The sequence below is a fragment of the Triticum urartu genome, chromosome 5A (assembly GCF_056163025.1).
Source record: "Triticum urartu cultivar PI428250 chromosome 5A, HENAU_Tu73, whole genome shotgun sequence".
Taxonomy (NCBI): domain Eukaryota; kingdom Viridiplantae; phylum Streptophyta; class Magnoliopsida; order Poales; family Poaceae; genus Triticum; species Triticum urartu.
This window is the reverse complement of record NC_141877.1, coordinates 223,180,205-223,199,661: the sequence shown is the minus strand read 5'-3', so window position 1 is coordinate 223,199,661 and position 19,457 is coordinate 223,180,205. Positions and strand designations below refer to the sequence as shown.

The following is a 19,457-nucleotide window of genomic DNA, read 5'->3' as shown; positions in this document are numbered from 1 at the left end:
ATCGTCGGAGTGGCGCAGGGGGTCGGCCAGCTCGGGCTCTCCCATCCGATGGGATCCAGGCAGCAGGCTCTGTCGGGCATGTCCGGGGCTGATTGCTTTTTTTAGATCTACTAGGGGTCTGTGTGTAATTTTTTTGCCAAGTCAGCTCCTTACAACCCGGCCCCCTGTGTCAAAAAGTGATTAAATGGGCTAAATCACCTGATCGGTGCAATTTGCAAAAAGTTTACTAGAAACGCGGTGGTTTTTGCATAAAATTACTAGGTGGTTTTCTGCAATCGATGTCCAAAATATGGTGGTTTTTTGCAATTAACTCCCTGACCTGAGGGCACATCAAAATCTGATAAAGCTGCTCAACCAGGACGGACACCTGAGGAGAAGAGTTGTTACATGTAGTCTTTTCTACACCATCAGCAGAGCAGCACAATGCTACTCAGTTTTCTACTGTTTCCTGACCATCCAAACATCAGGTTAAACTACCGAGCCTCTGTGACGAGGGCAAGGCGGTGTCTAAGTCAGTAAAACGAGATGTAGTATGTGAGCTTCCGCTTGTGCTGCTTCTCGAATGCAGCAATCAGGTCATCGATTATTTCCTCCCAATCACCAGCCACCGCTTCAAGCTGAAAAAACGAGAGCAGAGCACACAAGTTAACTTCTCCTTTGTTTCACACAACATGAATAATAACGTCACCATCACGTTTCAAACTTGTAAACCGTGCGCAGACTAACATGAGAAACACAAGCTTGTGAGCAAAATCATGATAAAGAAAAATACATCTAATTTTTATATAATCCGCCTTCGCCTGCGACCTATCAACTCCTGTCGAAGATGCTCTGGTCGCGCATGGTGGAGCAAATGGCCTGTGGACCATGTCCAGGATTCACAGGTGGCCGCGGGTTCTACTGTGGCCTAGTCTGCTTGCGGCTGCTTTGCTGAGTTCGCCTAGTCCGCGTGTTAGAAGATCCTACCAACACATGTGTGTTGTGCCCCGGTTTTAGTTCGCAGCTGGGCTTGATGCTGCTGTTTGCTAATGTCCTAGTTGTATTAGAGTGTCATTTTGGTTCCTGCTGTACTGGGGAAGACTACAGGAAAGTTGTGTGCTGCTCTCTTAATGCAATCTGTTCAATCCCAAAATTTGGTTCACTACCGTCTGCCTCCTTTGTCCCGCATGCTGATGGCTGCTGCCGAATTGCCTTCATGGGGCTGGTTGATGAGTATGCTTAAGTTCCAACATGTGTAGCCCAAACATAAACATACTAAGTCAGAATGTGTGGGGATTGAACTGCCCCAATTGCTGTACCACTGTCAGCGCATGCATCGCTGCTACCCCATGTCAAATTGCTTGCATGCAGGAATCTAAGTTAGGTGGCTGTGATGATAAAGCACCAGTTTCCTGGGTGGTCACCGCCTGCTCCACTACGCCCAGCGTCCTCCCGAGGGCACCGCGGCTGACCAGGGTCCGAAGCGGCCGAGATCCTTCAAATTCAAGAACTTTGGGGTCAAGATTCCGGGGTTTAAGGAGGTGGTTGAAAAGACTTGGACGGAGCCGCATGGGCATGTGGAGCCGTGTCAAATCCTCTATCACAAGCTCCAGCTGGTGTCCTCCTGTCTCGGTCGTGGAGCAAGCCCCTCTTCTTCAACGCTAAACTCCAGTTGCACATGGCCTTGGAGGTGATCCTCCGTTTTGGTGTCGCCATGGAGCACCATTCTTTATCTGCGGAGGAGGCATCCTGTTCAGCGCCCTTATGACTTCAACTGGACGGACTTGCGTATCACTGCCTCCAATCTTGAGGGTATCGACGCACCTTATTCGGAGGACAAGGCGGCCGTCATGGAAATGCCTGGTGACAAGGCCCCCGGTCCGGATGGGTTTACTGGTGCGTTCTTCAAATCTTGTTGGGATGTGATTGCGCTCGACATCATGGCAGTCGTCAACCTTTTCTCCAATCTCCGCACGACCATTTTTTATCGGCTCAACTTCTCTTCTTCCCAAGAAGGACGGCACCAAGGAGATTAATCCATGCCATTGCTAAGATCATGGCTAAAATTTCGGCAAAGAGATTGTCTCTGCACATGAGCACCTTGGTCTCCAACGCCCAAAGTGTGTTCATCAAGGGACGAAGCATCCATGACAACTTTCTTTTTGTCCACAATTATGCTAGGAGACTCCACCACAACAAGCGATCGATGTTGGTGCTCAAGCTTGACACTAAAAAGGCCTTTGACTCCGTCCCTTGGGACTATATCTTCGATGTGCTCGCGCGCCGGGGTTTTCCTCCTAGGTTCCGAGATTGGGTGGCCGCCTTCTTCACTTCCTCCTCCTCGCGCATCCTGCTTCATGGTGTGCATGGAAACCCTATAGGGCATGGTTGTGGGCTCAGACAGGGCGACCCTCTATCACCTCCCTTATTCGTGATTGCCATTGACCCTCTTCAAAGCATTCTTGAGCAGGCCACTATTCAGGGCTGGTTGCAACGTCTGGCTGGGCAAGGACCACGATTCAGAACCTCCATGTATGCCGATGATGAGGCCATTTTTGTTGCTCCTACTAAGGAGGACGTGACAGCCCTCTCTCGGACTCTTATCAAGTTTGGCCACGTCACCGGCCTAGTGACTTATTTCCAAAAAGTCTTGTTGCACCAATTAGATGCAATGGTATCATGTTGGATGACATCCTGGAAAGGATCCCAGCGAGGCTCTCCTCATTCCCTATCACATATCTCAGCCTCCCGCTCTCTGTCAAGAACCTCAAGTGCATTGATCACCTTCAAAGTTCAACCTAGGTATACATGGAGGTGGTTAATATGCTGATGCCGGCCCAGTAGGAGTTCACTGCACTAGATGGTGTCTGCATGCCAAGGTTGACAGCTGATTTCAGATCAAACAAAATGAAGCCCCAGAACTTCAGCTTCAAAGCCCTCACCTTAAACCCTACCTTCATTGCTGCATGACTTTTTCATTAACAGTTTCAACCTTCATTGCTGCATGGATTTTTCATCAACAGTGTCGACCTTCATTGCTGCATGGATTTTTTCCTTAAGTGAAAAATATATATATCCTCACAATAGGATGCCGAGCTTGCTGATGAGATAGGACTAAGTGACTATTTTCAAAATGAGACAGGAATACGTGAATAACTTTAGAAGTGCCAGCACTAGCTTTCTTGAGGCAAGTTGTACACCCACTCTTAAATAATGGTTTGAGGCATATTCGTCCTACTTGAGTGTCTTATTAATTTTGTATAAAGTATCATATTGTGAAATATGCTAGTGATAACATGAAAAACCGTGTGCATTACATTGTGGAGGGAGTTGCAATTCATGAATCCTTCAAGGGCAGGGTGCCCTGAAGAGGCATGTTTGGGGGGAAAGAAGGGCAACGTTAAAGACAATGCTTAGGAGGAGTCACAGGCACAGAATCATACTAGGTGAATTTACATGAAACGAATGGTTGTGTATACAGAGGGATCCCTGCAGGTATAATTGACCAACGCAGCCTTGTTGGTGTGCTTTGGTGTGGCAATTTGGCAGGCACAGGAGATACTATTCCCATACAGTATCAATAAAATTGTCAGCGAAAGTCACCAGAACACTTAGGTTGGCCGATTGGGTGTATTATCAGGTTTGCCATAATGAATCCATGCTATACCGTAACATAATCTTTTTAGGGTATGGAACTACAATCATGTCGCGTTTCAAGGTAGGCTTCCCACTGACATGAGAAAAGGAGTGGTGTATCCTGAAACACGAATCTTTGGATTGGCATTTCCTGAAGATTTCTACGTATCAAGTACATTCACTTGCATGGTGATTGAGACGCTAGACTTGATCACTAGTATTTATTTACTGATGGTCATTTTTCTGTTTCATCAAAAATGCACGTAGCCTGCTGTCCAAGTGGTAAATTACCAAAACCTTTCTATTCGTTGCTACCTGTGGATTGGCTATACAACTGGGATCTCAAAGGATAATTTAAGTGGTGCACTTATTAAGTACTTGTTCATGAGGACAGAAGAGGATTGAGGATGGAGCTATGAAGTGGAGACCTAAGAGGATGATGTCAGCAATAATATGCCAATTGCGATGGATGATTCGTTTCTGTTTTTTTTATTCACTGCACTAGCTTGTTGAACTTGTAAACTTGCACTGAGATTTAGCTGTTCTAGAGCTTCCATCATCATTTAGCTATTTATTTACTTTAAGTAACACTCCTTTTCTATAATTTAAGATTTAAAGTAGTACATGGGCCCAATCCAATTTAGCATGTATTGTCCCTAGTGTGCGGGAGCACAGTTAGTTCGTCACTATCATTAGCATTCACACCATTTGTACAAAATACATATCGAAAATAAACACAAAGATATATTTTGCTTGGTGATTAGAAAATCATTGGAAGGAATAACTTTGCACCCTGTATATGTTATGCTGTTTGGTTACCTTGTGGCATAAATCTAAAGCAAGCTTTGCCCCAATAGCAGCTTCTTCATGGTTATCTTTCACGTCCATATTGATTATCAGCACGCTCTTCAATAACCTCTGCTCACGGTTATTCATATCTGCACACGACCAAATCCCAACTTCAGTGAATGCCAAGAAAACCATGCAACCCTAAAGGTTTCTAGCGATTAGTCCTCAAAGTGCTTTGTAGACCAACCCCCCCCCCCCCCCCCCCCCCCCCCCCCCCCCGCGGGCGTTCAGTTCATTACCTTCAACGACTAAGTCGAAGACCCTCTCCTCAAAGGTGAGTATCATATCAAACACCCCATCGCCAGCGTTATCCTGCCACCTCTGCGGCGCCAGCTTCACCGAGATGTTCCTCTTCAGCATTGGCAGTAGGCCGTTCCTCTTGTACCTGGATGGGTCACCAAAAATCCATACTCAGCACAAGAATGCATTGAAGAAGTGCTAGGGGAATCCACAGATAAAAATATCCGGAGTTCAGTTATCTCAGTGTTTTTTTAAACGAAGGCTCAAGTCAATTTGCCGCATTTCCCCCCTCGAATCATTAACGATTACATGTCTCTGAATCAGAACTAATCGACAGGTGCTTCACAGAAAATTGGGGGAGCTGAAATCTATCTAATAGTGAGAAAAGGGGATACAATGGGTAGGAAGGAACCCCAGATATCGCAAAACATTTGCACGATTTATCTACGTTTTCCTCCAAACCACCATAAATTTTCTTATAAACCATATCCAAAATCCTCGAACGGCCAGGCCGTAACAGCCTCACGTTTGTTTCAAATAAACCCAAGAACAGCCTCCCCGAGCACCAGATCACCAAAAGAAGGAAGAGGGGAGAGATTAGAATAGTACGGACAGGTCGGGGTCCTTGCGGCGGAGGTCGTCGTAGATGCCGCCGTAAGGGGTGCCGAAGTCGTAGACGTTGGGCTCGTGCATCGACGGGCCTGGGAGCTTCACCTGGGAGCCGGTGCCGTAGGACTCGACGTCGAGCGCCGCGCGGCCCAGCACAGCGTGCGCCTCCATGCTCCGGTTCATGTTCGACGAGCAGACCATCGCGAACCTCCACCTCCTCGGCGCCGTCATCCTTGCTCCTCGCCGCCGGCAGGGTAGGGTCGGGCCGTCGGGACTCTATCTGACAGAGCGCTTAGACGCGAGAGGAAACTTTTTTTTTCTCGAGTCTAGAGAGGAAACTTTCTTGCGCCCTCGTGATGCGTTTGGTACTCTGCATTATTCTCAATCAGATCCATCTGGAATGAAATCGGATTATTTGATTGTGTGGGCTATATCTGTTTTTTGGCTTATATGAAGGTTAAAGCAGCTCTATATATTATTCTCAATTAGATTTAGCTTAAATGGAATTGGATTATTTGGTTGTGTAGACTATATCTGTTTTTCGGCCCGTACGAAGATTAAAGTAGCTCTATATTGGAACTCCTGAATCGTCCATCTTTTGCGAGTTAGTCTCGCTCAATCCATGTGTGGGAATTGCGGGAGATGATAAGACGTCTCATAACTCCCACGCTCTCTTCAGTCACCTCACACGCTAATTCAGACACACTTACTCCTCTCTCCTGCATCGCCCCTTCGGTGTCCTTGATGGCAAAGCCACCCCTCCCCCTACTCCCATCGTTGTCAGCAGCAACCCCGCCTAGGAGAGGTGGTTTGCCGACCTTGCCTCTTCCAGCCAGGATCTCGCCATAGTTCTTAGGGCGACGTCCCCTCTCTTAGTGATGTCACAGGCACGAGCCAATGCACCACCCCACCACCCGCTCCAGCTCCGTCACCGGTGCCGAACGTTCTCATCTTGGGCTCAACGACGGGACGCTCATCCTTAACATCTCGACGCATCACGAGGACCATGATCATGGTTACAAACCCCATCATCGTCGGCGAGACTCATGTTCTCGTCGGGCTATTCTCCTCGCCCGACCTTCTCTGCAATGGCAGCGGCTCGGGTAAGCGCTGATTTGTTCCGCCTCCTAGCGTTCATAGTTAGGGTTTTCTGCTTACTTCAAAGATGCTTAGGGAAATGTTAGATTTGACTATTTGGACTGGATTGGATTGGTTTCGATCGAATTCGTTTCGATTTGATTCTAAACCATTCTATTTCAGTTGAATCAGAGCAATGCATGTGTTGCTAGTGCTTAGATTAGAATGCTACTTCCTTAGAGTTCATGCTAGATTGATGCATTTGGTGATGTTCTTACCACATTGCTACTGCCTAGGGTCCTAATGGTAGACTGGTACACCACATTACCACATTGACTGTTGTAGGATCGAAAGTATGTCTAGAGGGTGGATGATTAGTGATGACCCACAAGTATAGGAGATATATCATAGTCCTTTCGATAAGTAAGAGTGTCGAACCCAACGAGGAGCAGAAGGAAATGACAAGTGGTTTTCAGCAAGGTATTCTTTGCAAGCACTGAAATTATCGGTAACATATAGTTTTGTGATAAGATAAATTGTAACGGATAACAAGTAAATAAATTAACTAAGGTGCAGCAGGGTGGCCCAATCCTTTTTGTAGCAAAGGACAAGCCTCCCACTTATGATAATTTGATATGTGGGTGCACCGGTGCTTGGGTGTTGCCCTTCCTTGGACAAGCCTCCCACTTATGATTAACCCCTCTCTCAAGCATCCGCAACTACGAAAGAAGAATTAAGGTAAACCTAACCATAGTATGAAACATATGGATCCAGACCAGCCCCTTATGAAGCAATGCATAAAATAGGGTTTAAACTTCTGTCACTCTAGCAACCCATCATCTACTTATTACTTCCCAATGCCTTCCCCTAGACCCAAATAATGGCGAAGTGTCATGTAGTCGACGTTTACATAACACCACTAGAGGAGAGACAACATACATCTCGTCACAATATCGAACGAATACCAAATTCACATGATTACTTATAACAAGACTTAACCCATGTCCTCAGGAACAAACGTAACTACTCATAAAGCATATTCATAATCATGATCAGAGGGGTATTAATTATCATTAAAGATCTAAAAATATAATCTTCCACCGGATAAACCAACTAGCATCAACTACAAGGAGTAATCAACACTACTAGCAAACCACATGTACCAATATGAGGTTTTGGGACCAAGATTGAATACAAGAGATGAACTAGTGTTTGAGAAGAGATGGTGCTGGTGAAGATGTTGATGGAGATTGACACCCTCTCGATGAGATGATCGTTGGTGATAACGATGGCTTTGATTTCCCCCTCCCGGAGGGATGTTTCCCCGGCAGAATAGCTCTGCAGGAGCCTTAGATTGGTTCTGCCCAGGTTCCGCCTCGAGACGGCGACGCTTCATCCCGTAAACTTCCTTCTGATTTTTTTCCAGGTCAAAACACACCATATAGCCAAAAATGGGCACCGGAGGCCTGCTAGGGGGCCAACAAGGTCGGGGGGCGCACCTAGGGGGTAGGGCGCGCCCTCCACCCTTGTGGCTGGCTGGTGGCCCCCCTCTGGTTCTTTCTTCGCCCAATATTATATATATATATATATTCCAAAAACATGCTCTGTGAAGTTTCAGGACTTTTGGAGTTGTGCAGAATAGGTCTCCAACATTTGCTCCTTTTCCAGTCCAGAATTTCAGCTGCCGGGATTCTCCCTCTTCATGCAAACCTTGTAAAATAAGAGAGAATATGCATAAGTATTTGAAGGAAATATGCCCTAGAGGCAATAATAAAGTTGTTATTTTATATTTCCTTATATCATGATAAATGTTTATTATCCATGCTAGAATTGTATTAACCGGAAACTTGATACATGTGTGGATACATAAACAAAACACAGTGTCCCTAGTAAGCCTCTACTAGACTAGCTCGTTAATCAAAGATGGTTAAGTTTCCAAACCATAGACATGTGTTGTCATTTGATAAACGGGATCACATCATTAGAGAATTATGTGATGGACAAGACCCATCCGTTAGCTTAGCATAATGATCGTTTAGTTTTATTGCTATTGCTTTCTTCATGACTTATACATGTTCCTCTAACTATGAGATTATGCAACTCCTAAATACTGGAGGAACACGTTGTGTGCTATCAAATGTCACAACGTAATTGGGTGATTATAAAGATGCTCTACAGGTGTCTCCGAAAGTGTTTGTTGAGTTGGCATAGATCCAAATTAGGATTTGTCACTCCGTGTATCGGAGAGGTATCTCTGGGCCCTCTCGGTAATGCACATCACTATAAGCCTTGCAAGCAATGTGACTAATTAGTTATTTATGGGATGATGCATTACGGAACGAGTAAAGAGACTTGCTGGTAACGAGATTGAACTAGGTATGTGGATACCGACGATCGAATCTCGGACAAGTAACATACCGATGGCAAAGGGAATAACGTATGTTGTTATGCGGTTTGATCGATAAAGATCTTCGAAGAATATGTAGGAACCAATATGAGCATCCAGGTTCCGCTATTGGTTATTGACCGGAGATGTGTCTCGGTCATGTCTACATAGTTCTCGAACCCGTAGGGTCCGCATGCTTAACATTCGATGACGATTTGTATTATGAGTTATGTGATTTGATGACTGGAGTTTGTTTAGAGTCCCGGATGAGATCACAGACATGACGAGGAGTCTCGAAATGGTCGAGAGGTAAAGATGCATATATTGGAAGGCTATATTTGGACATCGGAAATGTTCCGAGTGATTCGGGTATCTTTCGGAGTACCGGGGAGTTACGGGAATTCACCGGGAGAAGTAATGGGCCTTATTGGGCCATACAGGAAAGGAGGAGGCAGGCCAAGGGGAGGTGGCGCCCCCCATGGGTCCGAATTGGACTAGGGGAAGGGGGCGGCGCCCCCTTGCCTTTTCCTACTCCCTCTCTCTTTCCCTCTTTCCTTCTCTCCTACTCCGAAAAGGAAAGGGATTCCTACTAGGACTTGGAAGTCCTAGTAAGACTCCATACTCTTGGCGCGCCCCTAGGGGGCTGGCCTCTCTCCCTCCCTCCTTTATATACGTGGGTAGGGGCACCCAAAAGAGACAACAAGTCTTCTCTTAGCCGTGTGCGGTGCCCCCCTCCACAGTTACACACCTCGGTCATATCGTCGTAGTGCTTAGGCGAAGCCCTGTGCCGGTAACTTCATCATCACCGTCGCCACGTCGTCGTGCTGATGGAACTCTCCTTCGTCATCAACTGGATTAAGAGTTCGAGGGACGTCATCGAGCTAAACGTGTGTTGAACACGGAGGCGCCGTACGTTCGGTGCTAGGATCGGTTGAATCGCGAAGACGTTCGACTACATCAACCGCGTTACTAAACGCTTCCGCTTTCGGTCTATGAGGGTACGTGGACACACTCTCCCGTCTCGTTGCTATGCATCTCCTAGATAGATCTTGCGTGATCGTAGGTAAATTTTTTGGAATACTGTGTTCCCCAATAGTGGCATCCGAGCCAGGTCTATGCGTAGATGTTATATGCACGAGTAGAACACAAAGAGTTGTGGGCGATAATAGTCATATTGCTTACCACAACGTCTTACTTTGATTCGGCGGTATTGTTGGATGAAGCGGCCCGGACCGACATTACATGACCGCGTTCATGAGACTGGTTCTACCGACGTGCTTTGCACACAGGTGGCTGGCATGTGTCTATTTCTCCAACTTTAGTTGAATCGAGTTTGACTATGCCCGGTCCTTGTTGAAGGTTAAAACAACACACTTGACGAAAAATCGTTGTGGTTTTGATGCGTAGGTAAGAACGGTTCTTGCTAGAAGCCCGTAGCAGCCACATAAAACTTGCAACAACAAAGTAGAGGACATCTAACTTGTTTTTGTAGGGCATGTTGTGATGTGATATGGTCAAGATGTGATGAGATATAAATTGTTGTATGAGATGATCATGTTTTGTAAAAGTTATTGGCAACTGGCAGGAGCCTTATGGTTGTCGCTTTATTGTATGAAATGCAATCGCCATGTAATTGCTTTACTTTATCACTAAGCGGTAGTGATAGTCGTAGAAGCAATAGTTGGCGAGACGACAATGATGCTACGATGGAGATCAAGGTGTCAAGCCGGTGACGATGGTGATCATGACAGTGCTTTGGAGATGGAGATCAAAGGCAGAAGATGATGATGGCCATATCATATCACTTATTTTGATTGCATGTGATGTTTATCCTATTATGCATCTTATTTTTCTTAGTACGATGGTAGCATTATAAGATGATCCCTCACTAAATTTCAAGGTATAAGTGTTCTCCCTGAGTATGCACCGTTGCTACAGTTCATCGTGCCGAGACACCACGTGATGATCGGGTGTGATAAGCTCTATGTTCACATACAATGGGTGCAAGCTAGTTTTGCACGTGCAGAATACTCGGTTTAAACTTGACGAGCCTAGCATATGCAGATATGGCCTCGGAACACTAAGACCGAAAGGTCGAACGTGAATCATATAGTAGATATGATCAACATAGTGATGTTCACCATTGAAAACTACTCCATCTCACGTGATGATCGGACATGGTTTACTTGATATGGATCACGTGATCATTTAGATGACTAGAGAGATGTCTATCTAAGTGGGAGTTCTTAAGTAATATGATTAATTGGACTTTAATTTATCATGAACTTAGTCTTGATAGTATTTGCATATCTATGTTGTAGATCAATAGCTTGCGATGTAGCTCCCCGTTTATTTTTGATATGTTTTTAGAGAAAAATAAGTTGAAAGATGATAGTAGCAATGATGCGGACTGGGTCCGTGATCTGAGGACTATCCTCATTGCTGCACAAAAGAATTATGTCCTTGATGCACCGCTAGGTGACGACCAGTGAGCATTTGCTCAGAATGTCTGAGTACTACTATCGCTTGAATCAAGTGGGAGTTAATCTTCCAGATAAGATAGTGATCGACAGAGTTCTCTAGTCACTATCACCAAGTTACTGGAACTTCATGATGAACTATAATATGCAAGGGATGACGTAAACGATTCATGAGCTCTTCGTGATGCTGAAATCAGCAAAGGTAGAAATCAAGAAAAGCATCAAAGTGTTGATGGTTGACAAGACCACTAGTTTCAAGTAAAAGGGCAAGGGAAAGAAAAGTAACTTCAAGAAGAATTGCAAGAAAGTTTCCACTCCCATTAAGAAGCCCAAAGCTAGACCCAAGCCTGAAACTGAGTGCTTCTAATGCAAAGGAAATGGTCATTGGAAGCGGAACTTCCCTAAATACTTGGCGGATAAGAAAGATGGCGAAGTGAACAAAAGTATATATGATATACATGTTATTGATGTGTACTTTACTAGTGTTCATAGTAAGCCCAGGGTATTTGATACCGGTTTAGTTACTAAAATTAGTAACTCAAAACAGGAGTTACAAAATGAACAGAGACTAGTTGAGGGCGAGGTGATGATGTGTGTCGGAAGTGATTCCAAGGTTGATAAGATCACCATCACACACTCCCTTTACCTTCGGGATTAGTGTTGAACCTAAAATAAATGTTATTTGGTGTTTTGCGTTGAGCATAATATGATTGGATCATGGTTATTCATTTAAGTCAAAGAATAATTGTTATTCTGTTTACATGAATAAAACCTTATGTGGTCATACACCCAAGGTGAATGGTTTATTGAATCTCGATTGTAGTGATCCACATATTCATAATATTGGTGCCAAAAGATGCAAAGTTGATAATGATAGTGCAACATACTAGTGGCACTGCCGTTTAGGTCATAATGGCGTAAAGCACATGAAGAAACTCCATGCTGATGGGCCTTCGGAATCACTTGATTATGAATCACTTGATGCTTGTGAACCATGCCTCATGGGAAAGATGACTAAAACTCCGTTCTCCGGAACAATGGAGCGAGCCACTGACTTATTGGAAATAATACATACTGATGTATGCGGTCCGATGAGTGTTGAGGCTCACGGCGGGTATTGATACGTCTCCAATGTATCTATAATTTTTTATTGTTCCATGCTATTATATTATCTGTTTTGGATGTTTAATGGGCTTTAATATGCACTTTTATATTATTTTTGGGACTAACCTATTAACCGAAGGCCCAGTGCAAATTGCTGTTTTTTGCCTATTTCAGTGTTTCGCGGAAAAGGAATATCAAACAGAATCCAAACGGAATGAAACCTTCGTGAGGATCTTTTTTGGAACAAACGCAATCTAGGAGACTTAGAGTGGAGGTCAAGGAAGCAACGAGGCGGCCACGAGGTAGGGCGGCGCGCCCCCACCCTCGTGGGCCCCTCGTAGCTGCACCGACCTACTTCTTTCGCCTATATATACTCTTATACCCTGGAAACATCCAGGGGAGTCACAAAATCACTTCTCCACCACTGCAACCTTCTGTACCCGTGAGATCCCATCTGGGGACCTTTTCCGGCGATCTGTCGGAGGGGGATTCGATCACGGAGGGCTTCTACATCAACACCATAGCCTCTCCGATGATGTGTGAGTAGTTTACCACAGACCTTCGGGTCCATAGTTATTAGCTAGATGGATTCTTCTCTCTCTTTGATCTTCAATACAAAGTTCTCCTCGATGTTCTTGGAGATCTATTCGATGTAATACTTTTTGCGGTGTGTTTGCCGAGATTCGATGAATTGTGGGTTTATGATCAAGATTATCTATGAACAATATTTGATTCTTCTCTGAATTCTTATATGCATGATTTGATATCTGATAACCCACAAGTATAGGGGATCGATTGTAGCCTCTTTCGATAAGTAAGACCGTCAAACCCAATGAGGAGCTAAAGGTAGAACAAATATTCCCTCAAGTTCTATCGACCACCGATACAATTCTACGCACGCTTAACGTTCGCTTTACCTAAAACAAGTTTGAAACTAAAAGTACTTTGTAGGTGTTGTTGGATAGATTTGCAAGAATATAAAGAGCATGTAAATAAAAACTAGGGGCTGTTTTAGGTAAAGAAGCAATAAAGTTAGTATAGCGAGTGTGGAAAAGTGGTGGTAGAAGTTGCGAAATTGTCCCTAAGCAATTGACTACTTTACTAGACCGATAGCAAGTTTTATGTGGGAGAGGCCACTGCTAGCATGTCATCCCTGACTTGGAATTCTATGCACTTATGATTGGAACTATTAGCAAGCATCCGCAACTACTAACGTTCATTAAGGTAAAACCCAACCATAGCATTAAGATATATTGATCCCCCTTCAATCCCGTATGCATCAATTTCTATGCTAGGTTGAACCTTCTGTCACTCTTGCCCTTTAATACATAGTCCTATCAACATACAACTAACCCTATGGTGTGATCCACGCGCGCGCTCACATGATGGGCACCAAAGGATAGCAACATAACCACAAGCAAATTAAATCAATCATAGCAATTCACCAATTACCGACAGGACAACAAAAATCTACTCAGACATCATAGGATGGCAACACATCATTGGATAATAATATGAAGCATAAAGCACCATGCTCAAGTAGAGGGTACATCGGATTGCAGGAGAGTGGACCGCTGTAGATAGATGGGGGAGGGTGATGAAGATGTTGGTGAAGATGACGGAGGTGTTGGTGTAGATTGCGGTGACGATGATGGCCCCGGCGGCGTTCCGGCGCCATCGGGAGAGAGGGGGAGAGAGCCCCCCTTCTTCTTCTTCTTCCTTGACCTTCTCCCTAGATGGGAGAAGGGTTTCCCCTCTGGTCCATGGCTTCCATGGCGGAGGAGGGGCGAGAGCCCCTCCGAGATTGGATCTGTCTCTCTCTATTTGTGCGTTTTAGATTCTGCCCTTTCACCGTTTCTTATATTCCCGGAGATCCGTAACTCCGATTAGGCTGAAATTTGGACACGATTTTTATCCGGATATTAGCTTTCTTGCGGCAAAAGAAGGGCACCAACTGTCTTACGGGGTGGCCACGAGGGCCCAGGGCGCGCCTGACCCCCTGGGGCGCCTCCCCTGCCTCATGGCCCCCTCGGGCATCGTCTCGCGTTGATTCTTCTTCCCAAAAATCACATATATTCCAAAAAAAATCTCCGTCACTTTTTATCCCGTTTGGACTCCGTTTGATATGGATTTTCTGTGAAATAAAAAACATGCAACAAACAGGAATTGGCACTGGGCACTGGATCAATATGTTAGTCCCCAAAAATAGTATAAAAAGTTGCCAAAAGTATATGAAAGTTGTATAATATTGACATGGAACAATCAAAAATTATAGATATGATGGAGATGTATCAGCATCCCCAAGCTTAATTTGTGCTCGTCCTCGAGTAGGTAAATGATAAAAGAGATAATTTTTGATGTGGAATGCTACCTAGTATAATCTTGATCATGTAATCTAATCATGGCATGAATATTAATACACGAGTGATTCAAAGCAATAGTCTATCATTTGATATTAAGACAATAATACTTCAAGCACACTAATAAAGCAATCATGTCTTTTCAAAATAACATGGCCAAAGAAAGTTATCCCTACAAAATCATATGGTCTGGCTATTGGGGAACGTAGCAATTTCAAACAATTTTCCTACGCACACGCAAGATCATGGTGATGCATAGCAACGAGAGGGGAGAGTGTTGTCTACGTACCCTCGTAGACCGAAAGCGGAAGCGTTAGCACAACGCAGTTGATGTAGTCGTACGTCTTCACGGCCCGACCGATCAAGCACCGAAACTACGGCACCTCCGAGTTCTAGCACACATTCAGCTCGATGACGATCCCCGGACTCCGATCCAGCAGAATGTCAGGGAAGAGTTCCGTCAGCACGACGATGTGGTGACAATCTTGATGTTCTACTGTCGCAGGGCTTCGCCTAAGCACCACTACAATGTTATCGAGGACTATGGTGGAGGGGGGCACCGCACACGACTAAGAGATCAATGATCAACTGTTTGTCTCTGGGGTGCCCCCTGCCCCCGTATATAAAGGAGCAAGGGAGGGAGGCGGCCGGCCTAGGAAGAGGGCGCGCCAAGGGGGGAGTCCTACTCCCACCGGGAGCAGGACTCCTCCTTCCCTTGTTGGAGTAGGACAGAAGGAAAGAGGGGGAGAGGAACAAGGAAAAGTGGGCTGCACCCCTTGTCCAATTCGGACCAGAGGGGGGGCGCGCGCCTCCTTCCTTTTGGCCTCTCTCCTCTATTCCCGTATGGCCCAATAAGGCCCATATACTCCCCGGCGAATTCCCGTAACTCTCCGGTACTTCAAAAAAATACCCGAATCACTCGGAACATTTCCGATGTCCGAATATAGTCGTACAATATATCTATCTTTACGTCTCGACCATTTCGAGACTCCTCGTCATGTCCCCGATCTTATCTGGGACTCCGAACTCCTTTGGTACATCAAAACTCATAAACTCATAATATAACTGTCATCGAAACCTTAAGCGTGCGGACCCTACGGGTTCAAGAACTATGTAGACATGACCGAGACACATCTCCGGTCCATAACCAATAGCGGAACCTAGATGCTCATATTGGCTCCCACATATTCTACGAAGATCTTTATCAGTCAGACCGCATAACAACATACGTTGTTCCCTTTGTCATCGGTATGTTACTTGCCCGAGATTCGATCGTCGGTATCTCAATACCTAGTTCAATCTCATTACCGGCAAGTCTCTTTTACTCGTTCCGTAATACATCATCCCGCAACTAACTTATTAGTTGCAATGCTTGCAAGGCTTAAGTGATATGCATTACCGAGAGGGCCCAGAGATACCTCTCCGACAATCGGAGTGACAAATCCTAATCTCAAAATACGCCAACCCAACAAGTACCTTCGGAGACACCTGTAGAACACCTTTATAATCACCCAGTTACGTTGTGACGTTTTGTAGCACACAAAGTGTTCCTCCGGTAAACGGGAGTTGCATAATCTCATAGTCATAGGAACATGTATAAGTTATGAAGAAAGCAATAGCAACAAACTAAACGATCAAGTGCTAAGCTAATGGAATGGGTAAAGTCAATCACATCATTCTCCTAATGATGTGATCCCGTTAATCAAATGACAACTCATGTCTATGGCTAGGAAACATAACCATCTTCGATCAACGAGCTAGTCAAGTAGAGGCATACTAGTGACACTCTGTTTGTCTATGTATTCACACATGTATTATGTTTCCGATTAATACAATTCTAGCATGAATAATAAAAATTTATCATGAAATAAGGAAATAAATAATAACTTTATTATTGCCTCTAGGGCATATTTCCTTCAGTCTCCCACTTGCACTAGAGTCAATAATCTAGTTCACATCGCCATGTGATTTAACATCAATAGTTCAACATCCATAGTTCACATCGTCATGTGACCAACACCCAAAGTGTTTACTAGATTCAATAATCTAGCTAGTTCACATCGTTATGTGATTAACGCCCAAAGAGTACTAGGGTGTGATCATGTTTTGCTTGTGAGAGAAGTTTAGTCAACGGGTCTGCCACATTTAGATCCATAAGTATTTTGCAAATTTCTATGTCAACAATGCTCTGCACTAAGCTACTCTAGCTAATTGCTCCCACTTTCAAAATGTATCCAGATTGAGACTTTGAGTCATCTGGATCAGCGTCAAAACTTGTATCGACGTAACCCTTTACGAACCTTTTGTCACCTCCATAATCGAGAAACATATCCTTATTCCACTAAGGATAATTTTGACCAATGTCCAGTGATCTACTCCTAGATCACTATTGTACTCCCTTGCCAAACTCAGGGCAGGGTATACAATAGGTCTGGTACACAGCATGGCATACTTTATAGAACCTATGGCTGAGGCATAGGGAATGACTTTCATTCTCTCTCTATCTTATGCCGTGGTCGGGTTTTGAGTCTTGCTCAACTTCACACCTTGTAACACAGGAAAGAACTCCTTCTTTGACTGTTCCATTTTGAATTACTTCAAAATCTTGTCAAGGTATGTACTCATTGAAAAACTTATCAAGCGTCTTGGTCTATCTCTATAGATCTTGATTCTCAATATGTAAGCAGCTTCACCGAGGTCTTTCTTTGAAAAACTCCTTTCAAACATTCCTTTATGCTTTGCAGAATAATTCTACATTATCTCCGATCAACAATATGTCATTCACATATATTTATCAGAAATGTTGTAGTGCTCCCACTCACTTTCTTGTAAATACAGGCTTCACCGCAAGTCTGTATAAAACTATATGCTTGATTAACTTATCAAAGCGTATATTCCAACTCCGAGATGCTTGCACCAGTCCATAGATGGATCGCTGGAGCTTGCATATTTTGTTAGTACCTTTAGGATTGACAAAACCTTTTGGTTGCATCATATACAACTCTTCTTCAATAAATCCATTAAGGAATGCAGTTTTGTTTATCCATTTGCCAGATTTCATAAAATGCGACAATTGCTAACATGATTTGGACAGACTTAAGCATAGATACGAGTGAGAAACTCTCATCGCGGTCAACACCTTGAACTTGTCGAAAACCTTTTGCGACAATTCTAGCTTTGTAGATAGTAACACTACTATCAGCGTCCGTCTTCCTCTTGAAGATCCATTTAATCTCAATGACTCGCCGATCATTGGGCAAGTCAATCAAAGTCCATACTTTGTTCTCATACATGGATCTCATCTCAGATTTCATGGCCTCAAACCATTTCGCGGAATCTGGGCTCATCATCGCTTCCTCATAGTTCGCAAGTTCGTCATGGTCTAGTAACATGACTTTCAGAATAGGATTACCGTACCACTCTGGTGCAGATCTCACTCTGGTTTACCTATGAGGTTCGGTAGTAACTTGATCTGAAGTTGCATGATCATCATCATTAGCTTCCTCACTAATTGGTGTAGTAGTCACAGGAACAGATTTCTATGATGAACTACTTTCCAATAAGGGAGCAGGTACAGTTACCTCATCAAGTTCTACTTTCCTCCCACTCACTTCTTTCGAGAGAAACTCCTTCTCTAGAAAGGATCCATTCTCAGTAATGAATAACTTGCCTTCGGATCTGTGATAGAAGGTGTACCCAACATTTTCTTTTGGGTATCCTACGAAGATTTACTTCTCCAATTTGGGTTTTAGCTTATCAAGTTGAAACTTTTTCACATAAGCATTGCAACCTCAAACTTTAAGAAATGACAACTTTGTTTTCTTGCCAAACCACAGTTCATACGGTGTCGCCTCAATGGATTTAGATGGTGATGGTGCACTTTTTAACGTGAATGTAGCTGTCTCTAATGCATAACCCCAAAACGATAGCGGTAAATCTATAAGAGACATCATAGATCGCACCATATCAAGTAAAGTATGATTACGACGTTCGGACACACCATTACACTGTGGTGTTCTAGGTGGCTTGAGTAGTGAAACTATTTCACATTGTTTTAACTGAAGGCCAAACTCGTAACTCAAATATTTTACTTCTGCGATCATATCGTAGATACTTTTATTTTTGTTACGATGATTCTCCACTTCACTCTGAAATTCTTTGAACTTTTCAAATGTTTCAGATTTGTGTTTCATCAAGTAGATATACTCATATCTGCTCAAATCATATGTGAAGATCAGAAAATAATGATACCTGCTGTGAGCCTCAATATTCATCGGACCACATACATCAGTATGTATGATTTCCAACAAATCTGTTGCTCGGTCCATTGTTTCGGAGAACGGAGTCTTAGTCATCTTGCCCATGAGGCATGGTTCGCAAGCATCAACTGATTCATAATCAAGTGATTCCAAAAGTCCATCAACATAGAGTTTCTTCATGCGCTTTACACCAATATGACCTAAACGGCAGTGCCACAAATAAGTTGCACTATCATTATTAACTTTGCATCTTTTGGTTGAATATTATGAATATGTGTATCACTACGATCAGATCCAACGAACCATTTTCATTGGGTGTGTAACCATATATGTAAATAGAACAACAATTTATTCTCTTACTTAAATGAATAACCGTATTGCAATAAACATGATCAAATGATATTCATGCTCAACGCAAACACCAAATAACACTTATTTAGGTTCAACACTAATCCCGAAAGTATAGGGAGTGCGCGAT

At 43.9% G+C, this 19,457-nt stretch overlaps 1 protein-coding gene across 1 annotated transcript; it reads right to left on the bottom strand.

The window, feature by feature from the left end:
- Positions 1-281: 281 nt before the first annotated feature.
- Positions 282-5,695, bottom strand: LOC125508229 (Ssu72-like family protein). Its single transcript, XM_048672855.2, has 4 exons — positions 5,318-5,695; positions 4,704-4,849; positions 4,435-4,553; positions 282-617 (listed from the first exon to the last, which is right to left on the bottom strand). The coding sequence occupies exons 1-4, from the start codon at positions 5,542-5,544 to the stop codon at positions 513-515; spliced, it is 597 nt and encodes a 198-aa protein (XP_048528812.1). The 5' UTR covers positions 5,545-5,695; the 3' UTR covers positions 282-512.
- Positions 5,696-19,457: the final 13,762 nt, after the last annotated feature.